The 22,788-nt window shown below is 49.2% G+C and overlaps 2 protein-coding genes across 9 annotated transcripts in view; one reads left to right on the top strand and one right to left on the bottom strand.

Moving 5' to 3' along the window:
* Positions 1 to 883: 883 nt before the first annotated feature.
* On the bottom strand, positions 884 to 9,071 carry SEC22B (SEC22 homolog B, vesicle trafficking protein). The gene is made up of 5 exons (XM_017815778.1): positions 8,935 to 9,071; positions 8,478 to 8,587; positions 3,739 to 3,899; positions 3,250 to 3,396; positions 884 to 2,875 (listed from the first exon to the last, which is right to left on the bottom strand). The coding sequence occupies exons 1-5, from the start codon at positions 9,007 to 9,009 to the stop codon at positions 2,721 to 2,723; spliced, it is 648 nt and encodes a 215-aa protein (XP_017671267.1). The 5' UTR covers positions 9,010 to 9,071; the 3' UTR covers positions 884 to 2,720.
* A 474-nt stretch (positions 9,072 to 9,545) lies between these two features.
* The window catches only part of PACS2 (phosphofurin acidic cluster sorting protein 2), a 78,417-nt gene continuing 65,174 nt past the window's right edge, over positions 9,546 to 22,788 (top strand). For all 8 annotated transcript variants that reach the window (XM_017815777.1, XM_017815774.1, XM_017815773.1 and 5 more), the window contains exon 1: positions 9,546 to 9,678. In XM_017815777.1, the coding sequence (XP_017671266.1) occupies positions 9,551 to 9,678 (128 nt within the window). In that variant the 5' untranslated portion in view covers positions 9,546 to 9,550. The remainder of the gene's footprint in view (positions 9,679 to 22,788) is intronic.

Here is a 22,788-nt window from a genome sequence, read left to right as displayed (position 1 = left end):
CCCTCGTCTCCGTTCCACGCCCCATCTCCGCGCCGGCACTGCCACCTGCAGGCAGCGGCCCCGGGACCGGCTCTGGCCGCTGCCAGCACCGAGCGCCCAGCACCGCGACCCCTGTGCCAGCAGTGACCCGGCCATCACTTCCAGCGGGGCTGCACCCTGCGCCCACCACGGCACACTTGGGCATGGACCCCGGCCCTGAGCCACCCACGGGCGCTCGTCCAGCTCCGAGCGAGCCGTCATGGAGAAACCGGCACTGGGCTCTCCTCCCGTCTGCACCAAGCAGCCCGACACGAGTAACCAAGCTCACGCCTGGATGCTCAGGAGGTGCAAAGAGCCCTCAGCAAAAAGCAAAACCCAGCCCACGCCTCCGTCGGATAAAGCAGCAGCGGCATCTCTGCCCCGTGAAAGGGAGGAAAGGGGGCTCCGTGTTTTGAACACAGTGTGGAAGTTGCTTGTAAGGTGCTCCCTGGAGCCCCACACTGGCCTGCGGGAGAGGAGCCCTGCTTGTCTTCCCCCTAGGCAAGCAGCATATGTAGTAGCTCCGGGTCCTGTTCCTGCTGACACACCCCACTCCCAGTTTGTCCTACTTCTCATGTGCCCTGTGTGAACAGCCACAAAATTGTCCCCAAAAAGTTCTGCCCACGCTGAGGAGGCTGCCTGCAACATGCAGACACACAGCAGTACGGAGAGACCCCCACTATGAACAAAGTACAGTCTCTCTGCCAGAAAATGGCCAAGATCATATTTTTCAACTGGTTTTGCCTCCAAACAGGAGCCCTTATCCCAGGTGGCTTCAGCTACGGGGTCTCCACCCTCTTGCGTCCCTGGAAGGAAAGAAAGCATCCCCCAAGATCACAGAAATGAGACACAGGACACTCCACGCTGCAGAGGGGATTTTCAGGAGCATTTATTTCACTGCTGACACGGGGGCTGCAGGAGGCAGCTGCTCCCCAAGTTACCCCGTGCTGCAGGAACATCACCCCCCTCAATCACAACAATCCACGGACAGTCGGTGTCTGAACGGTAAGACCTTCCAGCACCTACATTACACAGACCTACATCACTGGGACATTCACCTGTTAGGGACACCACTCAAAAGGATTTAAAATAATAATAATTATAATAAAAGCAACCTACAAAGTAACACTTGGAGGCATCATGCAGAAACTGGATTACTTTAGACTATGTGGCAGCTCAGATTTGCTGGGTTTATCAGTGGATGAGTGCTAACTGCTTCCCTGCCAGTCCAACACCAAGCTGGGGAGCATTCCCAGACAGGACAACAGCTCTGTTTCCCACCCGGTGGCAGGAAACACTTCCAGGTCACAGCTTGTACATCCAGAACTACATAAGATTATGTGCTTGTAAGAGGTGCTGGGAAGTCCTGAAACTTCCTTCTGTGACACTGCCTGCAGAAGAGTGCCTGAGCTGTGGGATTTCTTTTTTCTCTCTCTTTTTTTTTTAATAAAACCAAAAGCTGACTGGTAAAATGTTACTCTTAGCACAGGTGGACCAAAAAAACAATTTTTAAAAAAATCATATTTCACTCGTAATATATAGATTGGCCCATAAGAAAGAAGCTCTATACTATTGCCCCATAATGAGTTTTTCTTCACCTACAGTTTCAACTTCCCAAGTGAGGTAGGGAGAGGGTGACCACAGGGGAAAAAAAGTTGGTGTTTCCAAAGAATTCCACTATTTTAAAGTCATCCTAATCCTTCATGTAAAATTCAAATGTTCTTTAAAGAAACACTGCCTTTTCTTCACAACATTCAGAGTTTTGGTTTTTTTGGTTGTTTTGGTGAGGGAAAGAGGGAGAAAGAAAACAAGGATCCCAGAGATGAAATGCTGGCAGTTTTGACACATTTTGGAAGGATAGCACAGTTACAAAAAGGAAGGAAACGATGTAGTGAATCTGCAGATAAAAGGAAAAAATAAAGAGTGCTGACATAGTTTGCACTGTGCCCGCTCAAACAGCACTGAATTACACACCCTGTTCATGTGGAAACATACTGTCACACACAGCTGTCAGGAGAGGGAAAGTGGACACTTGGAAAACCTGTAATTTAATTTTTCAGGAATCAGTAATACAGAAGCCTTCCATTGCCCCTCCTAGTACTAGACAGAACGTATTTTAAGGCATAGTTTAACATCCATTTCTTCCCATAGCAACTTAAAGTGTAACAAGCCAAGATGTCAAGACACAGAAAACTCAACAGGTATTCTGACAGAGGTGAAAGCTGGTTTATGTACAGTGCAGTATTTGCCTTCAAACAGGGGAGTCTTGAAAGAGAAAGAAATAAAAATAACTGCAGACCCAGATTCTAAAAAAGCTAACATTACCAACACAAGGAATGTTCATTAGAGTCCAGTTCCCAATAGAGCTACTCAACAGGAGGACATACAATGTGATTATGCTAAACTGCACTGATTGACTGTTCTCAGAGTGCCCCGGGAGGGGGGAGAACCGTGGGAGGCCAAACTCTGCAGTACCCTAGTGCAAACTGCCTCAGAGGAAAAGCCTGCAGTCAACAAGCCTTTACACCTATTGTTAGGCTCCACTGAGAGATGCAGTAGTCAGGTGTCACCTAACAATCTCAGGACACTCCAGTAAAGGTGATGGTCCTGTGTGGATTCTAATGCACATCCCCCATGAACAGTGTCCTGCACACATACACCTGCCAGGCTACCGGCTTTCCCTCTTCCATGACCAAACCAGCTCACAGCCACCAGAACCTCACGTAGACGATCAGCATGATAAAAAACACAGCTACGGCCGCCAGCTTGGCGTACGTGGAACGCATGTTCAGGTACTTGGCGTCCTGACGGTACTTCTTGGACAAACTGGACAAGTTGTTGGCCTTGGAATCAAGAGCTGTTAAAGGGAAAGGGGAGAGAAGTTAGTCAAGATTAACCGAATGTTCTCCATGTGTTACCTGAACTGTACACAGCTGCAAGCGCAGCAGTTTCATGTGGCAGCATAGCCTGAGCCCCTCTGCAGTGCTCTAACGCTTGTCCTGCTAGGATGAGAGCAACCCAAACTGGTGAGATGCTGGTCTCGCCCAAAAGAAGCATCAGTACCTGCCAGCTGCTTCAGGATGCAACCAATCCAACTGAAACACCCACTGAATTCCCTGCTTTTCTCAGGAGGCTCAGGGATTACCCAGCCTTTCCCATCAGTATGCTCTGCCCACCCAGCTGACCAAAGGGACAAGGAACTGTGTGCCAAACACTGGCCACTCCCAATACCTGAAAGTGCCTCTCCTCGCTGTAAGACTTCCTCAATGTTGGCCACCATAATCCTCTGCACATCTTGCAGCTCTGTGTTGATGGAGCCCAGGTTCCTCCTCGCCCGGCTATCAATGTAGAGCTTCTTGGTTTTCTGGATGTAAGTGTCTGGAATGAGACAGGGCTATCAGAAGTGATCTCACCTAACACAGAGCGGCCTGGCTGCTGAGGGAGTGGGAGCATTGCTGAGACAGCCAGGAGACTACATGCAAATATTCACTGGAGCAAGGCCAGGAGACTAAAAGCAGGAAATCTGAATCAAAGGACATGCACCATTTCCCTATTCTCCTGCATGCACCCACTTCTCTATTCTCCAAAATGCCCATGTCTCTAATGCCAAGAAGAGGTTAAACTGTTAATTCCATACACCAAGCTGGAGAGGATCCTGTGGCTGCTGCTGCCTGCCCCAGCAAGAAGTTTCCCAACCAGTCACAAGGAGAGGGACCTCACCAAATTCAATGAAGGAATAGGGCCTGGAGACTGTTGGAACCTTCTTGCCATGCTGCTCATCAAACTCTGAGTGCAAGTCTTCCAGATATGCAAAGGCCAGTTTCTTGGGGAATGCAGCTTCACACAGGACCAGGTAACACACCCCCTTCTCGATGATGTAGCTAAAAGAACAGCAGACAGGGCATTAATCAACCAAATCTGAACCTATCCTATCAAATTCCACCCTGCATTCCTTTATTCCTACAAGGCAATGGCAAGTGGGTACAAGGACTTTCAGTTTTCCATGCCTGGATCAAGTGCAAACCTTTCTACAAAGCAATGGTTAATTTCTTTTTTTACCCAAAAACAATTTTCATGTAGCCTCAGACCCTACACCCATGCCAAGAGCCCTGAATTTTGCCTTCACTGGAACAAAAGCTGGTCTGTGAATATCATTAGCTTAACAAAATATCAGCAACAAAAGAGTTATAATTTTGGAGTACAAAAGAGAGGACACCCTACTGCCCTCCCACAGCTGGGAGAAGGGGAGCACAAGAAAGTTTGCCAGCAGAGTAGAGGGGAAGGTGGCCAACACATCTCTACTTGGCAGCACAGCCAAGTACCTGAGGCACACAAACGGAAAGCTAAAGCACTGGGGTTAGGACACACACAAGAATTCAGTCTCAGTGTGCTACAAAGCCACACAGTCACTGCCAGCTCTCCCCTTCAGTTTTGGAGGGCTGGGTATCCCTTTCCTTCCCCAACACCAGCCTGTGGGTGGGGTGTTGCTATTCACATGCATCACCTCAAGGGCAGCTGGGGAAAAATACTGGTGATACACAGGTTCTGGTGACCTTACCTGTGGATTTGCCATGGGTAGGTGTGACTGTGCCACTAGTTCTCTGGCTGCAAAGTGAGGAGCTCTAAAATGCACAGTGACACCTGCTGTTGTGTCATGCTGTTTGGTTTGCCCTGCAGCTGAGGGTGCAGGGGTCCTCCACTCTTCCTCCCAGCACCCCCATCCCATCCAGTTCTTATTTGTTTGCAGAGGCTTAGTGCTGACCTTGTTTAGTGTGAGCTCCAGTGTCTCTGCCAACAGGAAGAATAGGAGCTTTTCATTATAATTCAGCTAAAAAGCCTACTGGAATAAGGGCTAAAATAGAACCAATCTTCAGATTATTTAAGCTGTGCTATGACTGCTGCTGTACGTTCCCAACTACATTTTCTTCCTCACTTAGCCAATATAAAAATAAAGGCAACAATATTCCCACCAAAACCAAGGGAGTGGAGACAGTAAATAGCCCTGGAAACACTTTTGAACACTTATCTATATTCTCCAAGGTGGAATGTAAATGCAACTTTTATGTTACCTTCCTTTGACTTTCTGCATAATGTCATTATACATTAGTCTAGTTAGCATAAAGATTAGCAGTGTATTAAAGAAATAATCCAGTCCCAAGGGCACAATAGTAAAATAAGTAGCTTAAAATTTTGTTAATAGTCACATCAGGCTTACAAAACAACTTCCTCCCACTCCCCACTGCTTTCTAGATACCCCCAACAGGTCCATGTCCTTTGAATTAGCCATCCTCAGCTCACTCCTGGGCTCAGGAGTCTCCATTGCATCCGTCTTTATACGGGCTGTGTGTGAACCCTGCCAGCCTTTAATCAACAACTGACCTACCCCAACCAGAAGCAAGAAACTCCAATTGCCATAATCTGTTCCACAGCGTGTCCCCACGCGCCCACGCCTTCGTTCCTTTATATGTCCCTCAGCCAGGAGTGCATCAGTGCCTAGGACTAATGCTACACTACATCATGCCTCTGTTCTTCCCTTACCCCTGGAGACCTGTTTGACAGACTGGAGTAGCTACAGATCATCACCCAGAGCTTGATGTAGCCACTGTCATGACAAGCAAGACTTGAACAAATCTTTTGAAATGAGGAAGATGTGTGCCAGATGGGAATCCTGAGAGTATTGCTGGAGCAGCACTCTCCAGATGAGAGCACTATGAGGAATATGTCCCATTGGCACAGGTCTGTTTATCTGTGCCCGAGTCAGCTGGTCCTGCCTGGAGCTCTTCAGCTGTATTTCCCACTTGCTTTTCCCTGATGTGGTATTTAACGTGTTGGATTTAAAATTGATCGGTCAGCACCACAGAGAGTGAGCTCACCTCATTCTGACCCAGTTTCAGATGATTTTGTCAACCTCAGAGCAGAGTTTCCACACAGCTGGGCTTCTCAGTTTTACACATTGTGTGCATTTCTGAGCTTCAGCACAGCACCTGCTTAGCACGTCCTCACACCAGGGGCAGATGGTGCCATTTGCCACTGTTAACTCCTGCACTCTGGATTCCTGCACACTGAGTACAGCCAGCAGGTTTCTCATAGTCATCTGGGATATCTGGAGAGAGAAAAACTTCATCCTGGTAACAGTGGCAAAGGCCAAGGGTCGCTTTCAACATGACAGGTAAGAGCCACTTCAGCCATTCATCAGCCAAAGGTCACCTGCTGACTGACAGCACAGGAAACACCATCAGTGTTCCTGTACCTGCATAGCCATGTGCCCCCAGTGCTGCAGCTGAAAGGGTGACACAGCTTTTGGAGCTGAAGCTTAGGCAGAAATCATCTTAGTGGTCATAGTTTAAGCTCCACATTTCAGCAAGGCTTGGCTCTTCTCTGAATTGATGCAAGCTAAAAACGTTCAATACCACCACCTCAGCAAGTTCAGCAATATCCTTAGCCACACTGCTAACTCACACCACGAAATGCTCTGTCCAGGTTTGTGCTGCCCTCAGCAGCCAGAGCTCTGATTTGGCAGAAAAAAATTGGTGAGCTGCGCTAACAAACAGTGTGGTCGTCAGTCAGCGTTATTTTAGACTACATCTCGAATTCCCTCATCACCTCCCCTCCCTCTACAGAGGAATTTCTGACCTGAAAGTATTCTTTTCACACAGGTCCTGCCATAACATCCCACCTCAAAGGAGGCGGCAGCGAGTGCTCTGCAGCAGCAGCTGTCGGTTGGCAGCAGAACCTGTCTAGGGACTAACTCAACTCAGAAGGAGGAACACTCCTCTCCCTGGCTGCCTGCCAGCCAGGTAACCCAGCTGTTCCTTTGGGACAGCTGTCAAAACAGGAGCCTGCCCAAGCCCTCCCTCCCCATCAGAACTGGTGGCATTACAGCCATCATTAATAGGCTTTGATTTCCTGGGCACACGTTGCCACCTCACCAGACATCGCTCTGCTTGCATCATGGAAGTAACTCAAGAAGGGATTTACTGGGATCTACACAGGCTCTTTCTCAAGGCTTCACACTGCCAGTCTGAGCTGCACCCATGCAGTGCCAAGGAAACACTTAAAAATCAGAGAGTTTTTAAATTCTATAAAGTCTCAACACGTAGAAAGAAGACGATGTAGAGCAGCACTTTGCAGTTCATTTTGCAACAGGAGATAAGGATGGCCAGACTAATCAGGGTTGTCCTGTGACAACCATAAGTCCCTATCAAAGGCAACCAGAAGCCAAGAGAAAACATTTTTTTAAATCTTGTCATGGTCACTATATGTAAGCCAATCACTAGAAAAGTAGCCCTTGAAACCTCATGGCTTTTGCCAAAGATTGCCCTTCCAAAAAACTCCTGTTCCCATCTTTTCATGTTGCCAAATCTCTGAAGAAAGGGACAGGGTGGGAAATAAGCTTGTTATAGAAGCAGAGACCTAAAATCAACCTTGCCCTGCATTAAAAGGTTCCCTCCCCCTCACCCAGCCATAAACCCACACCCAGTCACCAGGAATCCCTTGAGAATTGAGAGGGATCCTGCTGCTGGCAGTGCAGCAGAAGTGGTGCAAAGTGCAGGAAATCTTGGCATATTGCTGCCCAAACTGCACAACTCTGCCTTGGTGCCTCACATGGAACCTGATCTCAGAGACTTGTAGCAGTTATTCCTGCTAATGGCAAAATTCTGATTCTTGACAGGATCTTGACTTTCTCAAGCTTTATTCTGCCAGGTAATGACATATCACAGAAAGAAGCATTTACTTTATCACATACAAGCTCTCCTGCTTTTCATTGACTGCCAGTTCTTCCCCTGTTCACTCGCCGGTCCACCTCCCTTGCTATTGATTAAGCAGTCAGGACATCTGACCTGCACTCTCTGTGTGCTTTCCTTATTTTATATCCAAGCTCCCTTGCTAGAGTGCTACTGGACAATCAACAACAAGGCTGAATCTACAAGATGAGAGAAAGAAGCCTGTCAGATAATAGGGAAATAATAATAAAAAAACTTGGAGATGCTCCATGTGCTTCTAATACATGAAGCTAATGCATGAAAAGATGCAATCTCAGGGAACACAGAGAGGAAAATCCTGTGCAAGAGGAGCTCACAGTGGCACCGCCAGACTGGTTTTACCAAGGACATCTCTCTTTAAAGACAAGACACAGAAGGTACAGGAGAAGCAGCGAAGGTATAGTAGAGAGTGCAAACAAACAGAAAAACCTTGAAGAGAACAGAACCTGTATTGTCTTCAGCAAAGGCAGAACCATGAACCTGGCTGAAAATCAAGTGCTAGACACCTGTGCCAAGCAGTGACAACTCACACATTCTGCCCTTCGAGCAGCTCAGCTGGCAGGGCAGGCAGCTGAGGCAACTCTCTTGTTTCAGGCAGCCCAATTCCCAACAAACCCTCACCCCGAGCCGGAAGAGCCTTCACTCATTCCCACGGCGGAGAATCCCCTTTTCCCCACGTCCCCGCCCGGCACTCACTGGAAAGCCATGGCTCCCGCCTCCAGGGTGCATCTCGTCGGGGACTGCTCGTTCAGCTTGCGGAAGAGCTGCTTCGCTTGGCTCTGGTACTGCTGCAGGTCGCGGCCTGACTGAGGAGGGAGGGGAGGGAAGGACGGGCTATTGGGGCGGTCAAGACCGGAGACACCGCGGGGGGACTGCGGGGGCTCCGCCCGACAGCACCGCGGCGGCTCTCCCTTTCCCTCTCCCTCTCCCTCTCCCCCTCCCCCCCCCCCCCCCCCCCCCCCCCCTCCCACCCACCACCACCACCACCACCGCCGCCGCCGCCACCAACACCATCACCAGCACCGCCGGGAAACGCTTGTGCCGGAGCCGCCCCACTGCGAGAAGGGGCCGCGCCGGTCCCGCCGGGCCGCGCCCCCCGCCCGCTCCCCACCGACACGCCGGCCCCGCTCCACCCGCGCCTCGCCGGCCGCACCTGCTCGTCCTCCTGCATGGAGGCGGCCAGGGGGAGCCCGTCCGCCACGCGGGCGATCATCGTGAGCAACACCATGGCCGCACCCGCCGCCCGCCCTGCCACGGAGCCGCCGGAAACCGACACCGCCACTTCCGGCGTGCTCCAGCGGCCGACCCTCCACTTCCGCCCGGTCGGGGGGGCGGAGCCACGGCTACAGTGATGGACACGCCCCCTCCGTGATGGCCACACCCAAAAAAGGGATGGCCACGCCTCCTCAGCGGTGACCGCGCCCCATAATCACAGGCACGGCCCCATCGGCGCGGACACGCCCTCTTCGCATTGGCCACGCCCCTGAGCGCTGGCCACGCCTCATCACAATAGACACGCCCTCTCGGCTCTGGCCACGCCCCCTCATCATAGACACGCCTCCTTAGGTCTGGCCACGCCCACCACCCATGACGCCCCTCCCCGCCCAGGAGAACCGCCTATATGTAAGTCGCGCCCATCCCCTGCAGCCCCGCTTATAGCCCCGCCTCCTTTGTGGGCGGCCCCGCCCCTTGTGACGCGCCCCCCCCGCGGGCGGGGCGGGGCGGCGGCGGCGGCCCGGTGGGCGCGCGCCAGGCCGGCGGGCACAGCCATGGCGGCGGCGGCCGAGCGGGGCCGCCTCAGCTTCCCCGGCGGCGCCGGGGCCCTGGGGCGGCCCGTGCCTATGAACCTCTTCGCCACGTGGGAGATCGACGGTTCCAGCCCGAGCTGCGTCCCCAGGTAACGCGCGGACGGAGAGGGCGGACACCCCCCCACACCCTCCCCGGGGCTTCGCGGCTGCTTCCTCAACCCCCCTTTCCCATCACCTTCTCGCAATTTCAGCGTCCCTTCCCACCCCGTCAGCGGTGCCGCAGTGACGGGCACGGCTCCTGCTGCCCCTTCCGTGGGTTTTGGGTTGGGTGTGGGAGTGCAGGGACCCCCCGGCCATAAAAAGGGTGGGAGGGCTGCAGCTGTGTCTGTGTCAGGTGTGTGAGGGTGTCGCCTTCTCAGTGAGTGTCCCCCTCCTCCCAAACCCTGTCGCGGGGTGTGTGCCGGTGGCAGGGCTGGGGCTCCTTCCCCGAGCTCCATCGTCCCCGCGGGGTGTCCCGTTAACGGCGCCTTTGCGGGGAAATGCCCCGCAGGGATGGGCTCGGGGTGGGCATCCCTTTCTCTAGGACCGCTTGTCCGCCCTCTCCCCGTCTCGGCTCTTTCCGCACCTCTGGTGTGTGTAAACACGCGGCCGTGGTCCCTGCCTGCGCTGGTTTTAGCCCGCATGGGTGGCATCCCTCTTAGCTTTTATAAAATTTGCGCTTTTCAAGCCTGGCTCTAACAGAAAGCCTTTGAGGATTCAAACGTGCCGAAGGCAAATCTCTGAAACGCCCCTCTTTATCTTTCTTTTTTTGTTTTGTTTCAAATGAGGACGCACCAAGCGAGCAGAGAGGGAACAGAGTCATCAGGCTGACCTGGCAGGAATGTAAAGCTTTGCAAGCTTTACAAACCCCCCAAATCCCTCTGTCTTCTGCGCCATCCAGATAGCAGGTTGGGCTTGGTGGCCATGCCCCTGTCTAGCAGGGATTAGTAACTATCTTAACGCAAACACTGCCCACATCGTAATGCTTTGGCATCGTGGGCAGGAAGATAACGTGGGGTAGAAGAAAACCTGAGTCCTGCAGTTGCAGATGATCTTGATTTATAACAGCTTATCTGTGCTAACAGTGCCTTGGGGCAGTAACTTTCTCTGCCTGTGTCTTGTTCAGCCTTTCTTTCCTGCAGTGGGAGGTCCTGGAAAGGGACTGGCACCGCGGGGAATGTGCCCCTCTTCAAGGAGTCCCTTTGCTATGGAAGTTATTTGTCTATATGGGAGTAGCTGCAGGAGCAGTTGGTGCTTTTTGATTTTTTTGCACTAGACTAGAAGGTGTCCCTGCCCATCGCAGGGGGATTGGAATTAGATGATCTTTAAGTCCCTTTCAACCCAAACCATTCTGTGATTCTATAGTTCCAGTGTGATTGGCATTGTCCCTGTTGTACAGAGGACACAGAGGGCTCTTGTAATGCTGCTCTGAAAACTGTTCTCTCCATTGCACCCTCGACTGCAGGAAGGCAGTTGGGTTTCCATCTCATCCAACCTCGTAACAATGGCTGTTAGACAAATTAAAAAACAAATGTCCGTCACTGTCAAGGACTTTTCATTCTGCATTATCATTTATGCTGATACTTGCAGATCTGAAAACGAGCTCACAACACAGCTTGCTTGTTTGCAAATCTGTAGATGACCAGAAAATGCAGTGTAAGGACACTGACCCTGCCTTGATGTGGTAGGGGGCGGGGTGCACAGGATGGCAATTAGGGTGGGGTCCTGGGTGCTTGAGTTGTGGTGGGCAGCAGATTGGAGTCAGGTGGTTGAGGTGCCTGGAGGAATCTGAGGAATGCAAGAGACAGGTGGATATCTGGGCAAGTGGGGCAGAACTAGGGTTTGAGGGGGCCAATCTGGAGTTGCTGAAGCAAGCTGTGAAGCAGGGGATGGTGAAAGTGTTCAGGTTGACTGGGCTGAGGCATTGATGGAAGAACTGGGGCATTTGGGACCTTCTAGGAACAGAAGTTTTGTATGAGGGAGTTTGTAGCGGTGGGTCCCTCTGCTCTCAGCCCTGTTGTTGCCATCACCTTTGTTTGCTGTTCCTGGGTGCCCTTTTCCCCTAGAGCCTGGGGGGATAAGCAGACATCCAGCTGCTGCTGTGTCCGCTACTGCCAGCCAGATGAGCCTGTCTTTCTGTGGATGAGGAGTTTTCTGCGGGACGTGCCCCACATGCTGGAAGTGCCCCTCATGGGCTGGGCACACGTGCAAGGGTTGTGTATGTGGTGCAGTGTGTGGCAGGTCTGCAGCTGTAGCTGTGGGTGCCAAGTGTTTTTTGTTAACCTGAAGTGACGTCAGGAGCAGCTGAGGTTGCAGGTTCTGTGGAGATGTGGGTTCCATGGCACAGTGAGGTGTGTGCTGGACAAACACCAAATTCTGTAGCAGTTCCCAGTCAATGCTACTGCTTCTAATCACTTAACATCATGCCCTGTGATGCTGCTTTGGGTCCATGTTTTGCACTTCATTACAGGCTTTGCAACAGACCTCTCTCTGTTGGAGAAGGCAGGAGTTTGATAACCTTGAAGTTATACCACTGCCTCTGCATTTTAAGTTAGAATTGCAATGATTTTGCCTATGACACAATGACTTTTAAGATTCTTTATCTTAAAGCGAGAGATACTGGGATGACAACTCCTGCATGGGAAACTGTATCCCAAATGAGCTTGTTGTCCAAGCAGATGTCTGTTGGGACGTGAGAGGCAGATGTGGAGCAAAGTAGGCCTTGGTGTGTGGTCAAATACCATGGAACTGCCTTGGTCTCTTCTGAGATTTCCACAAATTCCCCTCTGGGTTTCTGTTGGCAGGGCAGGCTTTCCCAGTAGAGAAGAGGTTTGAACTTGGCACAAAGTCAAAAGATTCATGGAAGAGGATTATGTCTTTGGGGAGGGAAAGTTGGTTCCTTCCCCCTTCTTTTTGGCACAATAAATCTTACTCCGTTTCTAAGGTGCTTCTCCTACAGTAAGCTGGAGCAGGAGGTGAAAGCGGTGCCTGGAGCAGTCTGTGCCTGCGTTTCCCTAAATTGGGTGGGTGGGTGTTGAGGTGGAGGGCCTCATGTGGATGTGTGTATGCTTCCCAGATGATGGCAGGGAGCTGGACTGTGGGAGAGACATCTTGAAAGCGCTGCCATTGAACACGCTCTTCTTCGGTGGTTGAAAGTCCACTCAGCTTGGGTGGGGTGTCAGCAAAATCTGGAAGGCTGCCTTGGTGCTTCCATGGAGTTCCCTTGTGTGAAAAGGCTGTGTTTAAGCTTAAGGAAGAATAATAGTGAAGAGTCACGGTGTTGTCCTATAATTCTGTGTTTGGAGTGAAACATGAGGTGAGGTGTTTTGCTCTTGTCTTGGTCTCCTTTCTCTTCTGCCATTTGCAGAAATGATTTTCTGATTTCTGTCTTCAGCTCCTGAGGGTTTTGACCATAGTGCTTCTGAATTGCAACTACTTTCTTTTAGTCATCCCAGAAATGTGACTCAAAATGTCTCACTATCTGGGCATATACACTGCATACCAGAAGGGAGAGATACCTACCTTTCCCTGCTGTTTCTTTCTTCTGTGCATTGAAATATTTTCCTTTGAGGAAAGTTACACTACATAAAGCTCTCCTTACCACCTGTAAAAACTGAGAGTGATCTTCTTGCAGCATGGCTGTGAGAGAATCAACGCTTTTTCCCCCCCTCATTTTCCACGTACATGAAAAGTAAGAATTACTCTCTGGATTTTGGTGGTGTTTCTTTTTACTTTCCATTTTTTTTCTATGAAGCTGTGGGTGTGAATGGCAAGGTGCAGTACTGTCCCATCCTGAAGGAGCCTCATGAAGATGTAGCACCATGGGGAGGCTGTCTAGAGGAAGAGTGGTCTTGGGGGGAAAAGTTTTGTTGGAATGGTCTGCTGGAGAAAGAGGAAGCAGAGTGGGTTTCCATTCAGAGTAGGTTTTGATTGAGGCTATTGACTTAATTGTCACAAACTTGTAAAAGTTCCTGCTAAGCTTTGAACTGTAAAGTGAATTTTAGCGTACAGTAACCAAACTGAATGTGGAGCAGGTGTGACCTGGTGTCTCTTGGGGATACAAAGGAGGAAGCTTGTGGAACAGACCTGTGAAAAGACAGTGCTGGAGATCTGAGGTCGTTGACTGGGCACTGCCTGAGCATTTCACGTGTTGGCTCACCTCTGTGGTTTGCCTGCTCTGTAAGGAAACATGAAGGGAATCCACGCACACCCCGTGAACTCGAACAGGAGGTTGGTGGTGTGGGGATGTGACCGCTCAGTGTGCTGTGACATGGCCTTGCAGCACTGGGACATTCACACCAGCCCTGGTACGGACATCCCCGGAGGGGGGATGGAAACTGGTTAGGGTAAGACTTTGGATTCACAGCAGCTGAGTGGATCCTAATAGTTTGCCCATGCCCCAGGCTATGTGCTCTTCTCTCTCTGCCAGCTCCCATCTTCTTCCACTGATCTATCTCCTGTGACCAGGAGGGACCCAGTGAGGACTGCTGGGGTGTGGAGCCGCTCCAGCAGTCTGCAGGTTTGAACCCCTACATGGTAATTCCCTCTGCTAGCAAAGTGTTGAGGGGTTCTGAGTATTGAGGGATTCTGACCTATGTGAAGTCCATGGCTGACTCTTCACTATGAGTATTTGGTGCAAATCACTTAGAAGTGAAAGACTTTACCCCTTGGTGTGAAGGATGCGTGCCTACACTGGGAATGGGAGTTTCTTTTGGCCAAGTGAGAGCATATTCTATCCTGGCTTGAGCAACGGCAGCTATGCACCATATTGGCAGAGAAAGGTGGACAACTTGCTAGAGTAATAATTATGTTCAGGTGATGCTGCATAATTAAAAACATTGATTAATTCAGGTAGGGAGAGATGTTACTTGAAATGTATCTTAACCTCCTATTCCATAGAGAGAACTCTTGTTTGTTAGGATAACTGCTGGCACATTCATTGGGAGCTGACAGTAGATTTTCAGCACATTTGGAACTGGGAAAATGTCTAATTACTCAGATGACTAGGTACGTTTCAGAAGTGCTTATTTGGAGGCTTTGTTTTGACTTTGCTTGAATAGCATGAAATGCCTAACGTTTTACCACGGAAGGAAATTGAATACAAATGAGGGCACAGGATAGGCTTCAAAAATATCACTAAGGTGATGTTAAACGTGTGAGATGCATGAGGAAAAACATCCACAACTGAGCAATGGAGATGAACTGCTTGGAGTAAAGCACAGTGGCCAGAACCAGCCCCTTTATTCTTGGAGATAAAATATGCTGTGTTTCCCTCTTAGTCTTTGTGGAAGAGATCAAAACCAAAGTAACAGTTCTTTGGGCGAGACCTAGTGATCCCTATGTAAATCCTATCACAGCAGTTATTGTCACTTTATGTGGTACTACTGAATGTAATTTGGACTCTTGTGTTATTCAGTAGAAAAGTTCTGTCTAGAGGCTGAGCTGTTTGTTGGAGTCAGATGACCAGTTAGACCTATTTTGAGGCATCTTCTAAGTGACATGAGGTGAAGCTTGTGCATGTCATGAACAGTTCTGGAAACATCTTAAAATTTTAAAGCTGCTAGCCAAAGTCTCTGGGTGGGATTGTGTGTGGTTTTCACCTGGATGTTTTGCACATGGCCAGTGCAAAAGGATTTTGGAAGTGGAAGGAATGGGCTACTCTTTTGAAGGGCCTCTTTTCTTCCCTTCCACCAAATGAGGGTGCCCAAAGGACCTTCCCGTCTTGTCCCCTGGCAGGTCTGTCCTGTGTTCCTGTAGCCCTGCTTGGCAGGAGGCGACCCTGTAGCTGCTTGTCCAGGGAATAAAAGCTCTCTCGAATGGAGCTGTTGATGCTCCACCTTTCATTGGCTCTGAGCAGGCAGATGATTTCTGTGGCAAGCTTGTGGCTGTATCAAATTAGCTATGAAATGATTTGCATAATAGATTAATCAACCAGCAACAAAACATCCCTCTTTTCTGCCAAGAAAAGAAAAGCAACAACTCAGCTGTTACAAGAGGCCATTATGTTCCTTGCAACCCTTAATCTTTCTTTTTTTCCAAGAGCGCTCCCTGTTTTGGCCTCATGCAGGAAGCTGGCCTGCTCGCTGGCTTTATTTGCGTCACATCTTGGCAGCTTTTTCTAATTCTTTTGGGCCAAATTTTGCCACCGTTATGGTGACCTTCTCGGGAGGGTATTTCCTATGGAATTGGTGGCTGACTGCCAGCCACCTCTGTATTGCCAGGTCCTCTATTAGTCTTCGCCATTCCATTGAAATTCCTCTGGGTCCCTCGTGCTTCTTCAGAACTGTCCCATTTCCCTGGGAAGTCAGGGAGCAGGAAGACAAGGGCGAGCAGGTCACCTCAAAGAGCATATAACTGAGTGGGCAGGAACTGGTCACTGTATTTTATTTTTCCTGTGTTTCTACCTCCTTACAAGCCAGCAGTATGAACCTCCTAACCTCTATGGTCCTCCTGCAGCCCCAGATGCAGTATCTGTGTGTCCTTGGTTGGTTGAATAGTGCCACCTCCCAAACAGTGCTGGGGGAGTTTCAGTCCGAATGGATCCTAACGTGCAGATGATAAGAGGCTTAACTGGGTAATTGAATGTGATAGCATGAAGCTTCTCTCATGGTGAGGTTTAATTGGATTATGATACTGTACAGTGGTGTGGAGGCTTGCAGGGCATGCAGCCAGCTTTGCAAGGAAGAGAGTGGATCCTTGCTAATCACTCATTTGTTTAAAATAATGAATTGCCTGGAGAGCTCTGATGGGCATGCTGCGCTCGATGCAGCCAGTATCCCTGGAGGAGGGATTCCTCAAAAACATGTAGGACCCTGTCCTTGGGTTGGTGCAGCTGTAGCAGGTCTGCCTGGTGAGGAGGAGACAAGCTCCTTGTGTTTGGAAAAGTAGATGCATGGACTCTCTCGTTGCGTGCTGCGACCTGGAACCCTTTTTCTCCTCTAAAACCATTTCAGCCTTTCCTGCAGTGCTTTGCGTGGCTGTGTCACTTGTAATGAGCTGTGCCTTGCTTCTGAGGTGGCCTCCTTGTTCCTTCTCATCTAGCAGCTGAGAATCTGCAGGCCAGGCTGCCTTCCAGCACAGTTACTTGCAGGGCAATAACTATTTTTGATCAGGAGCTCAAATGCCTCCCCTGCTGCAGTGGGAAAGCAATCTAATTTTTAAAGTGTGCAGCAAGAATAAAATTGAGAGCAGCTTCTGTATGCTGTGAAGTTGGCTTGGTGGAGGCTCTCATGCATGTAAACCATAGCTGGGGTCTGCAAGCCAGTCAGTGTGCAGGTGCTCACCTGGCTTGGTGTGTTGGCAGCACTTGTGTTTTGGGTGCGGCTCCTGGGGGCTTTAAGCTTTGTGTAACTCACTGCCTGAGCTGCAGAGAGGCTGTTCTTGGGAGTTTTTGCATTGAAAGTAGGAGTGTTTGGTCTACTGGTATTTCAAAAGAGTTTGAAATCTGCATAGTTGCTCAGATCTTACTTCAGAAGAGTTGTCAAGGAAAATAGCATTTGTTCTCCCGTAAGCAGATAGATTAGCATAAAATATCAGCTTTGATGTTGTGTGCAGTGTGCTACTCATCCATAGCCTCTCTGTGGGTTTGGACAGTTAACTGTTTGTCTCATCAGTGTTTGAATGGGCTGGGAAACGCCCCCAAGGATGGTGTATGCCATTTGGGCAGGGAGCAGCACCTGGGCACTGGGAGGTTTTGAACAACTCATCCTGTTTCCTGCAGTGGCTCATCCAAACTGTATTAAAGTTAAATAAATGTGATTGCTTTACTGTTGCTGGCTGGGAAATGGTAGTCTAGCCACTTTTCCCCCAGTGCTCTAAAATGTGTGGGACCTCCCTCCCCAAGCTCTAGTTTGGTCTAAAGATAAATCAGGAGGAGAGGGAAGTTGGTTTTCCTTTTTGGCAGTCAGGTGCTCTGGAACCTGTAGGAGGCAAGTGGAAGGGAGTAGCCAAGAGGGAATGTTTAACCAAAATCTGCACAGCTTGCAGGTCCTTCTGGACCTCAGGGAGGTAGTTAGCTTTGTTCTAAAAAGAAAAAGAGGAACAAACCTGGTGACCCAGGATGGCTTTTTTTTTTAATTAGTGTGTGTTGTTGGGGCTGGGGAGAGGTGAAGGTTTGAAGGTGTGAGGCTGTGAAAGAGCAAGGGGATCAAGTGTGTGCCTGTGTGCAGAGTGAAGTGAAACATGCTCACTGCTCAACAGAGCACTTTATTTTGCTGCTAAAAATCTTCTGTCTAAAGAAGATTTTTCTGCTAAAAAATTTTCTGCTAAAAAGACACTGTCTTCTTTCATCAGATCCCTCTTCTCTGTTGAGCTTGACTGTTAAAAATCCTTCTCTGCTCTTTTTATTTTTCTACAAACCCATTGCAGTGGAAGGGCTTGGAGATGCTCCTCGCTGCTGGTAAGTAAATATCATGTGCAGGAGAGAGATTTCTAGAGGGATCTTCACCTCTGCAGGGAAACACATGGAAGCCTGCAAATGGAGACATGGGAAAACTGTGGAGCTCATAATGGGGTTCTGGCCTGTGTTATAGAGGTTTCTAGTGCAGGGCTGTCATTAGTGGCCTAAATGAGCTGCAGTTTGCACATATGCCTGTCTGATATGTGTTTCCCAACAGGCACTAGGCCAGATCTAGATATAGAGCAGAGAATAACCCCCATGGAGAGATTCTTAGGAAGCTTTATCTATATATAGTCTATACAAGTCTGTATCCCCTTTCTGCTGAGAGGACAGTCTGCCCAGGGAACGTGGTTAATGCGGATACACCCCAGCTTCCGAGAACCAGGCAAAGGTCCGTGAGTACCACGTCTGCCACATCCTGTGAGCGATCCCTGGCGTGTCCTGGCTCCTGCTGCGGTGGATTGCAGTGGGGAATTCTCTGCTGAGGGCCCCAGCTGTACTACCCTGTCGTGACCGTGGTGTTGTGGCAGGCTAGTGGCACGCTCCTGTGGCCACCCAGGCTTGTCCTCTGTGGGAGCACGAAGCAGCCGCCAGCCAGAGGGAACAGCTGCAAAGGCTGGGGCACAGCATTCGTGCAGAGCTGATGGTGCCTGTGCCTTTGGAGCACGTTGGTCTGTTGGGTGCTCTCATTAAAGCGATGAGATCGTAGCTTGGCAGTGACTTGTCATGAGACAGCCCTTGTAGGATTTGTATGCCAGTGCAGTTCCCTTTCTTGCAGCTGCTTACCAGGGTGTTCTGCGAGAGGAACCTGCACAGACATACTGCTGCTTCTGGAAGGAGAAACAATTTACGGTGCTCAGCCCACCTGCAAAAAAAAGCACAAAACAAATAAACAAACAAAGCATGAGCAGGTGTCTTAGATCAGAAGTGGGAACACACAGTGAAGTGTACAAGGCTGCCCTTTCACACAGCAGTGTGGCCTCATATTAATTTATGTATGGGTGCAGTTTCACACTTTGGATGTCTGAGGCCATTCCCAGCCAGCCTTTCTTTCCATTTAGTAGGTGAATTTTTCCAGCTAGTGCACCACCATATTTTGTAGCTGTCCTGGCAGCTGCTGAGTGCCAGCCATGGGGGAGTAGAGCCTTCTTTCTAGGCAGAGTTTGCAGCCCACCAGGCAGTTTTGCAGTGCATCCTGAAACCACAGAAGTGAGAGTCTGGGGAGCTTTGTACCAGCTTGAAATGTCAGTCTGTGAACAGCTCATGAGGTTCTGTTGGAACTACTGGAGTTATGGTTTCTCTTTGGATGCATTTGTCTTTGGGATTGTGAGTCTAGGTTTTTTTAAAAGAGCAGCCTCATTTTCCACACTGGAGACACTGATTCCTTTCTCTCTTAGGGAACTGGTCTGATGTTGTAACTCCCATTAAAGTCATAGGGCTGTTGGAGGACGTCTCCTCACACACGTTTTTACAAATATAGCAGGATCGTTTGAGGTCACTCAGTCTTGAGTTTCTTTAGGGATTGCACACTGTAGCTGGAGGCTGTGCTGGAGCTAGATTTCATTGCCTCTGGAGGGGCTGCGCTGAAAATGGGCGTCCGTAGCATAGGGTCTGATCTCGAGACAGTCTTGCAAACTTCCCAGCTCCTCAGATTCACATGCAGTCTTTATTTCACCTTGTCATGTGTGTCCTGATTTCAGTGCTGCCTCAACCGTGTGAACTCAGTGGTTTGTAACAGGGACAGGGACAGTGCTGTTCTCAGCAGAGACAGTAGTACCCGTTTCCCAGCCACCATCAGGGCTCTGTCTTTTTACAGTTCCATCTGTGCAGTGGGTAGTTGGCAGTGTAAGACAGGAGCATTTACCAGTTCTGCCTGTTACAGCAGGGCTCCAGCAGCTCACTCACTGAAGAGCTCTCTCAGATGTGTGCAGAGCTGTTGTACTGTCCTGACACCCTCCAGGTAAGGTTATAGGTGGCTTTTACCTGCTCCTCTGAGGCTGGTGTGTGGGGTGGCTCTGTGTAACCTACCCCCTTAGGCTGCTGCTTGCCATCGCCTTCTGCCTTGTGCCAGTGTAAGCATTTGAGAGTTCACATGGTAAAGTGGCTAGGGATAGAGGGTTTTTGAGGGGTAGAGATGAGAAAGTGGGCTGTGTTTCAGTTGGATCAATTCTCAGCTGTATTTTGAATGGTCCAAATGGTTGTCCAGGCACAGTGTGAGGATGAGGATGGAGCAAGTAGCCCACTGCAGCTCCAAAGTCAAGTGGAAGCAGTAAGTGGTTCTGCACGCTCCCAAAGTATGCATCACGCTTCTAATTTAGTAGAGTTTCCCTTTAGGCCGGGGAAATGACTTTCAATGACTGTGGGAGGAGAAGTCCAGCCCTTTGTTTAGAGGCTCATGTTTTAGCTCTGTGCTAGAAAGCTTGGGTGGTCCAAAGGCTTGTGTGTGTTCTCCAGCTCAGGGCTGCTGTTGTCAGAGCTGCAGAGCGGGTCAGGGGGAAGAGATGGTTGGGCTAGAGGTGGTCTTGCCTTCTTTTGGGCTCTAAGGGGAGGTCTCTGGTGGGAAGAAGGTTTAGGGAGCCCGACTCTTTGTAATGGGATTCTCAGACAAGCACTTTCTAAGTTGAGTAATTGGCAGTGTAACCAAAGCTACTGGAGATTGCCGGGGATGTAACTGAATCTTTCACACCGATTCTTATGCAAATTTAAACATGTGCTCCTGGCTTCTAATGGGACACCTACAAATACAACAGGCTCCATTCAGAACTTGGCATTGGTGCACTGGAGTTTTAATTGCTAATGGCTTTATAGTAAGAGTGTGACTTGCAGAGCTGCATCTGTAGCAGTTTCTCAGTGCTGCCCTTGCCTATACAGGTGAAGTGTGGCACGTGGTTTGATGTGTTTGTTGTCGAAACTGTCCATTGCCACACTGCTCTGGTTCAGTAGCAAATGAGCCTGAACATTTCAGTGCTCTTTTCCTTGCTGTTGTGTTGGGGCTCATTGAAGGTAAATTAAATGACCTTGAGGTCTGCAGAAAATAATTTAGTGTAATTAACACTGAGTGCAAATTGTCTTAATTTTCTACTCAGTAAATATATAAATGTGAGTTGATAAGCCCATTTGATAAGTATTATTTTGTACTCCTGGGGGAGAATGGTGTCTGCAACCTCCTGGCATAGTTTCAAATTCAGGCTTTTTTTCCTCTCATAAAGGTGCCGCATGGTAACGGGGTAGTTGGTCAAAACCATGTGAACTTAATTTCTGTAAAGTACAAACAGCCTAGAAATGTTTATGTACAAAATATTCAGCCAGTGACTGTAAGTATTTCCATCTTTCTGCAAGAAATGAAGGTAATTATATAATCAGCAAAGATTCATATGGCTTAACTTGTTTCCCATCTGGCATTAGTTAAATTGATGTTTTCATCTGCATGACCTTTCAGGGTGGGGAGAAATGATGAAAATGGAAAACATGGCTGAAAAAGACCTTCCTAGAACATCCAGCCCATGTAAAGGCTGGAACAGGCCCACTGAACAGCCCCTGACAGCTGCTTGTGGGAGCAACTATTCTCCCTCTGCTATGGTCCATGTTACTGGGTATTGTAGGAGTTTTGAAATGGGTGGGTTTAGTTGACCAAGGAGTTGCCTGTCCTGTGTGCAGTCCTTCCCCTGTGCATAAATGTACGTTCAGACTAACTAGATTAACTACAGCAGGAAGAGCTTCCTTCTTAAAAGAAAGCTATTGTTAGAGCATTGCTTATCATAAATCTGTAGCACTTCTAATCCTGCTCTCCTCTCATGGCACTTTCCACTCTTCCATCCACCCGCTGATTTACAGTTTGCAGGGTCTGCTTCTGAGTTTCTTGGGGCTGTCCTGCAACCTTCCTCTGTCATATCTTCCTCTCAGGTGGGCAGTTTTTAGCATCAAAAGGATCCTTCCAAAACGTCCTCTTTCATGAGAATACACCTGCGTGCTTTCTAACTGGTGGAAAGATGATATGCTGCTTTCCCGATCAAGTTGCACCCACTGCTTCAAAATGAAGGATTTGCAAGGAAAGCTGAGAACTGCAAGAACTGGATCATATATATTTCATGTTGCTAGTGGCTTGCTAGGGGCTGAACTCCCTTTTATTTGCTCTGCTACCTCTTCCCTATGCTGTGCCTGAGAGCATGCCAGAATTTAAGGTGCTCCGATTTCTCTTTAGACTGGAGGGATCTGTATCTTCTTTCTGCCAGGATTCTGCTTTATTTCGCTCGGTAGAGTTGAAGACCATTAATACAGGCTTTATCCTTTCTTCATAAATAGACTTTGAGTGTGTCCAGGTACTTGGATAAGCTTTGTCTGTTCGTGTTCAGTCCCAGGGAGAATCTGAGACAGCCACTTGCAGATACCAAAGCAGATCAGAGGATGTTTTTCCTCCCAATGTGTAGCATTCAGCAGCTCAAGTGTAAAGCTATTCACTGAGACAAAACTTTGGTGGCTCTGTATCCTTGGCCCATGGGGGTGTGCTTGAGGATCAGAAGCCTGGCCAGTGCTTCGTTCAAGCAAGTGGGTAGAGCTTTTTCCAGGGAGAAGGGATTTCAGAGCTGGATTTTCTCTGTTCTGCCTTTGGTCAGCATGCTCCTGTTCTTCTGACATAAAAATGGCAGGTCCTGCTGAGTGTCCTTAAAAAAAACCCAAAACCAACAGTTATAATGAGCTTTTACTGTTCATTCAATTGTTTCCTTGTTCCAGGATCATAACCTAAATGTCCGGTGGCTGTTTGTGTTCCTGCTGCACCTGTGTTCAAGGCCAGCTTTCTAGTGCTGGTCCTTTACTGTGCATG

The sequence above is a fragment of the Lepidothrix coronata genome, unplaced genomic scaffold (genome assembly GCF_001604755.1).
Source record: "Lepidothrix coronata isolate B3197 unplaced genomic scaffold, Lepidothrix_coronata-1.0 Scaffold52, whole genome shotgun sequence".
Taxonomy (NCBI): domain Eukaryota; kingdom Metazoa; phylum Chordata; class Aves; order Passeriformes; family Pipridae; genus Lepidothrix; species Lepidothrix coronata.
The sequence above is the reverse complement of the archived record's forward strand: the minus strand, read 5'-3'. Positions and strand labels throughout refer to the sequence as shown.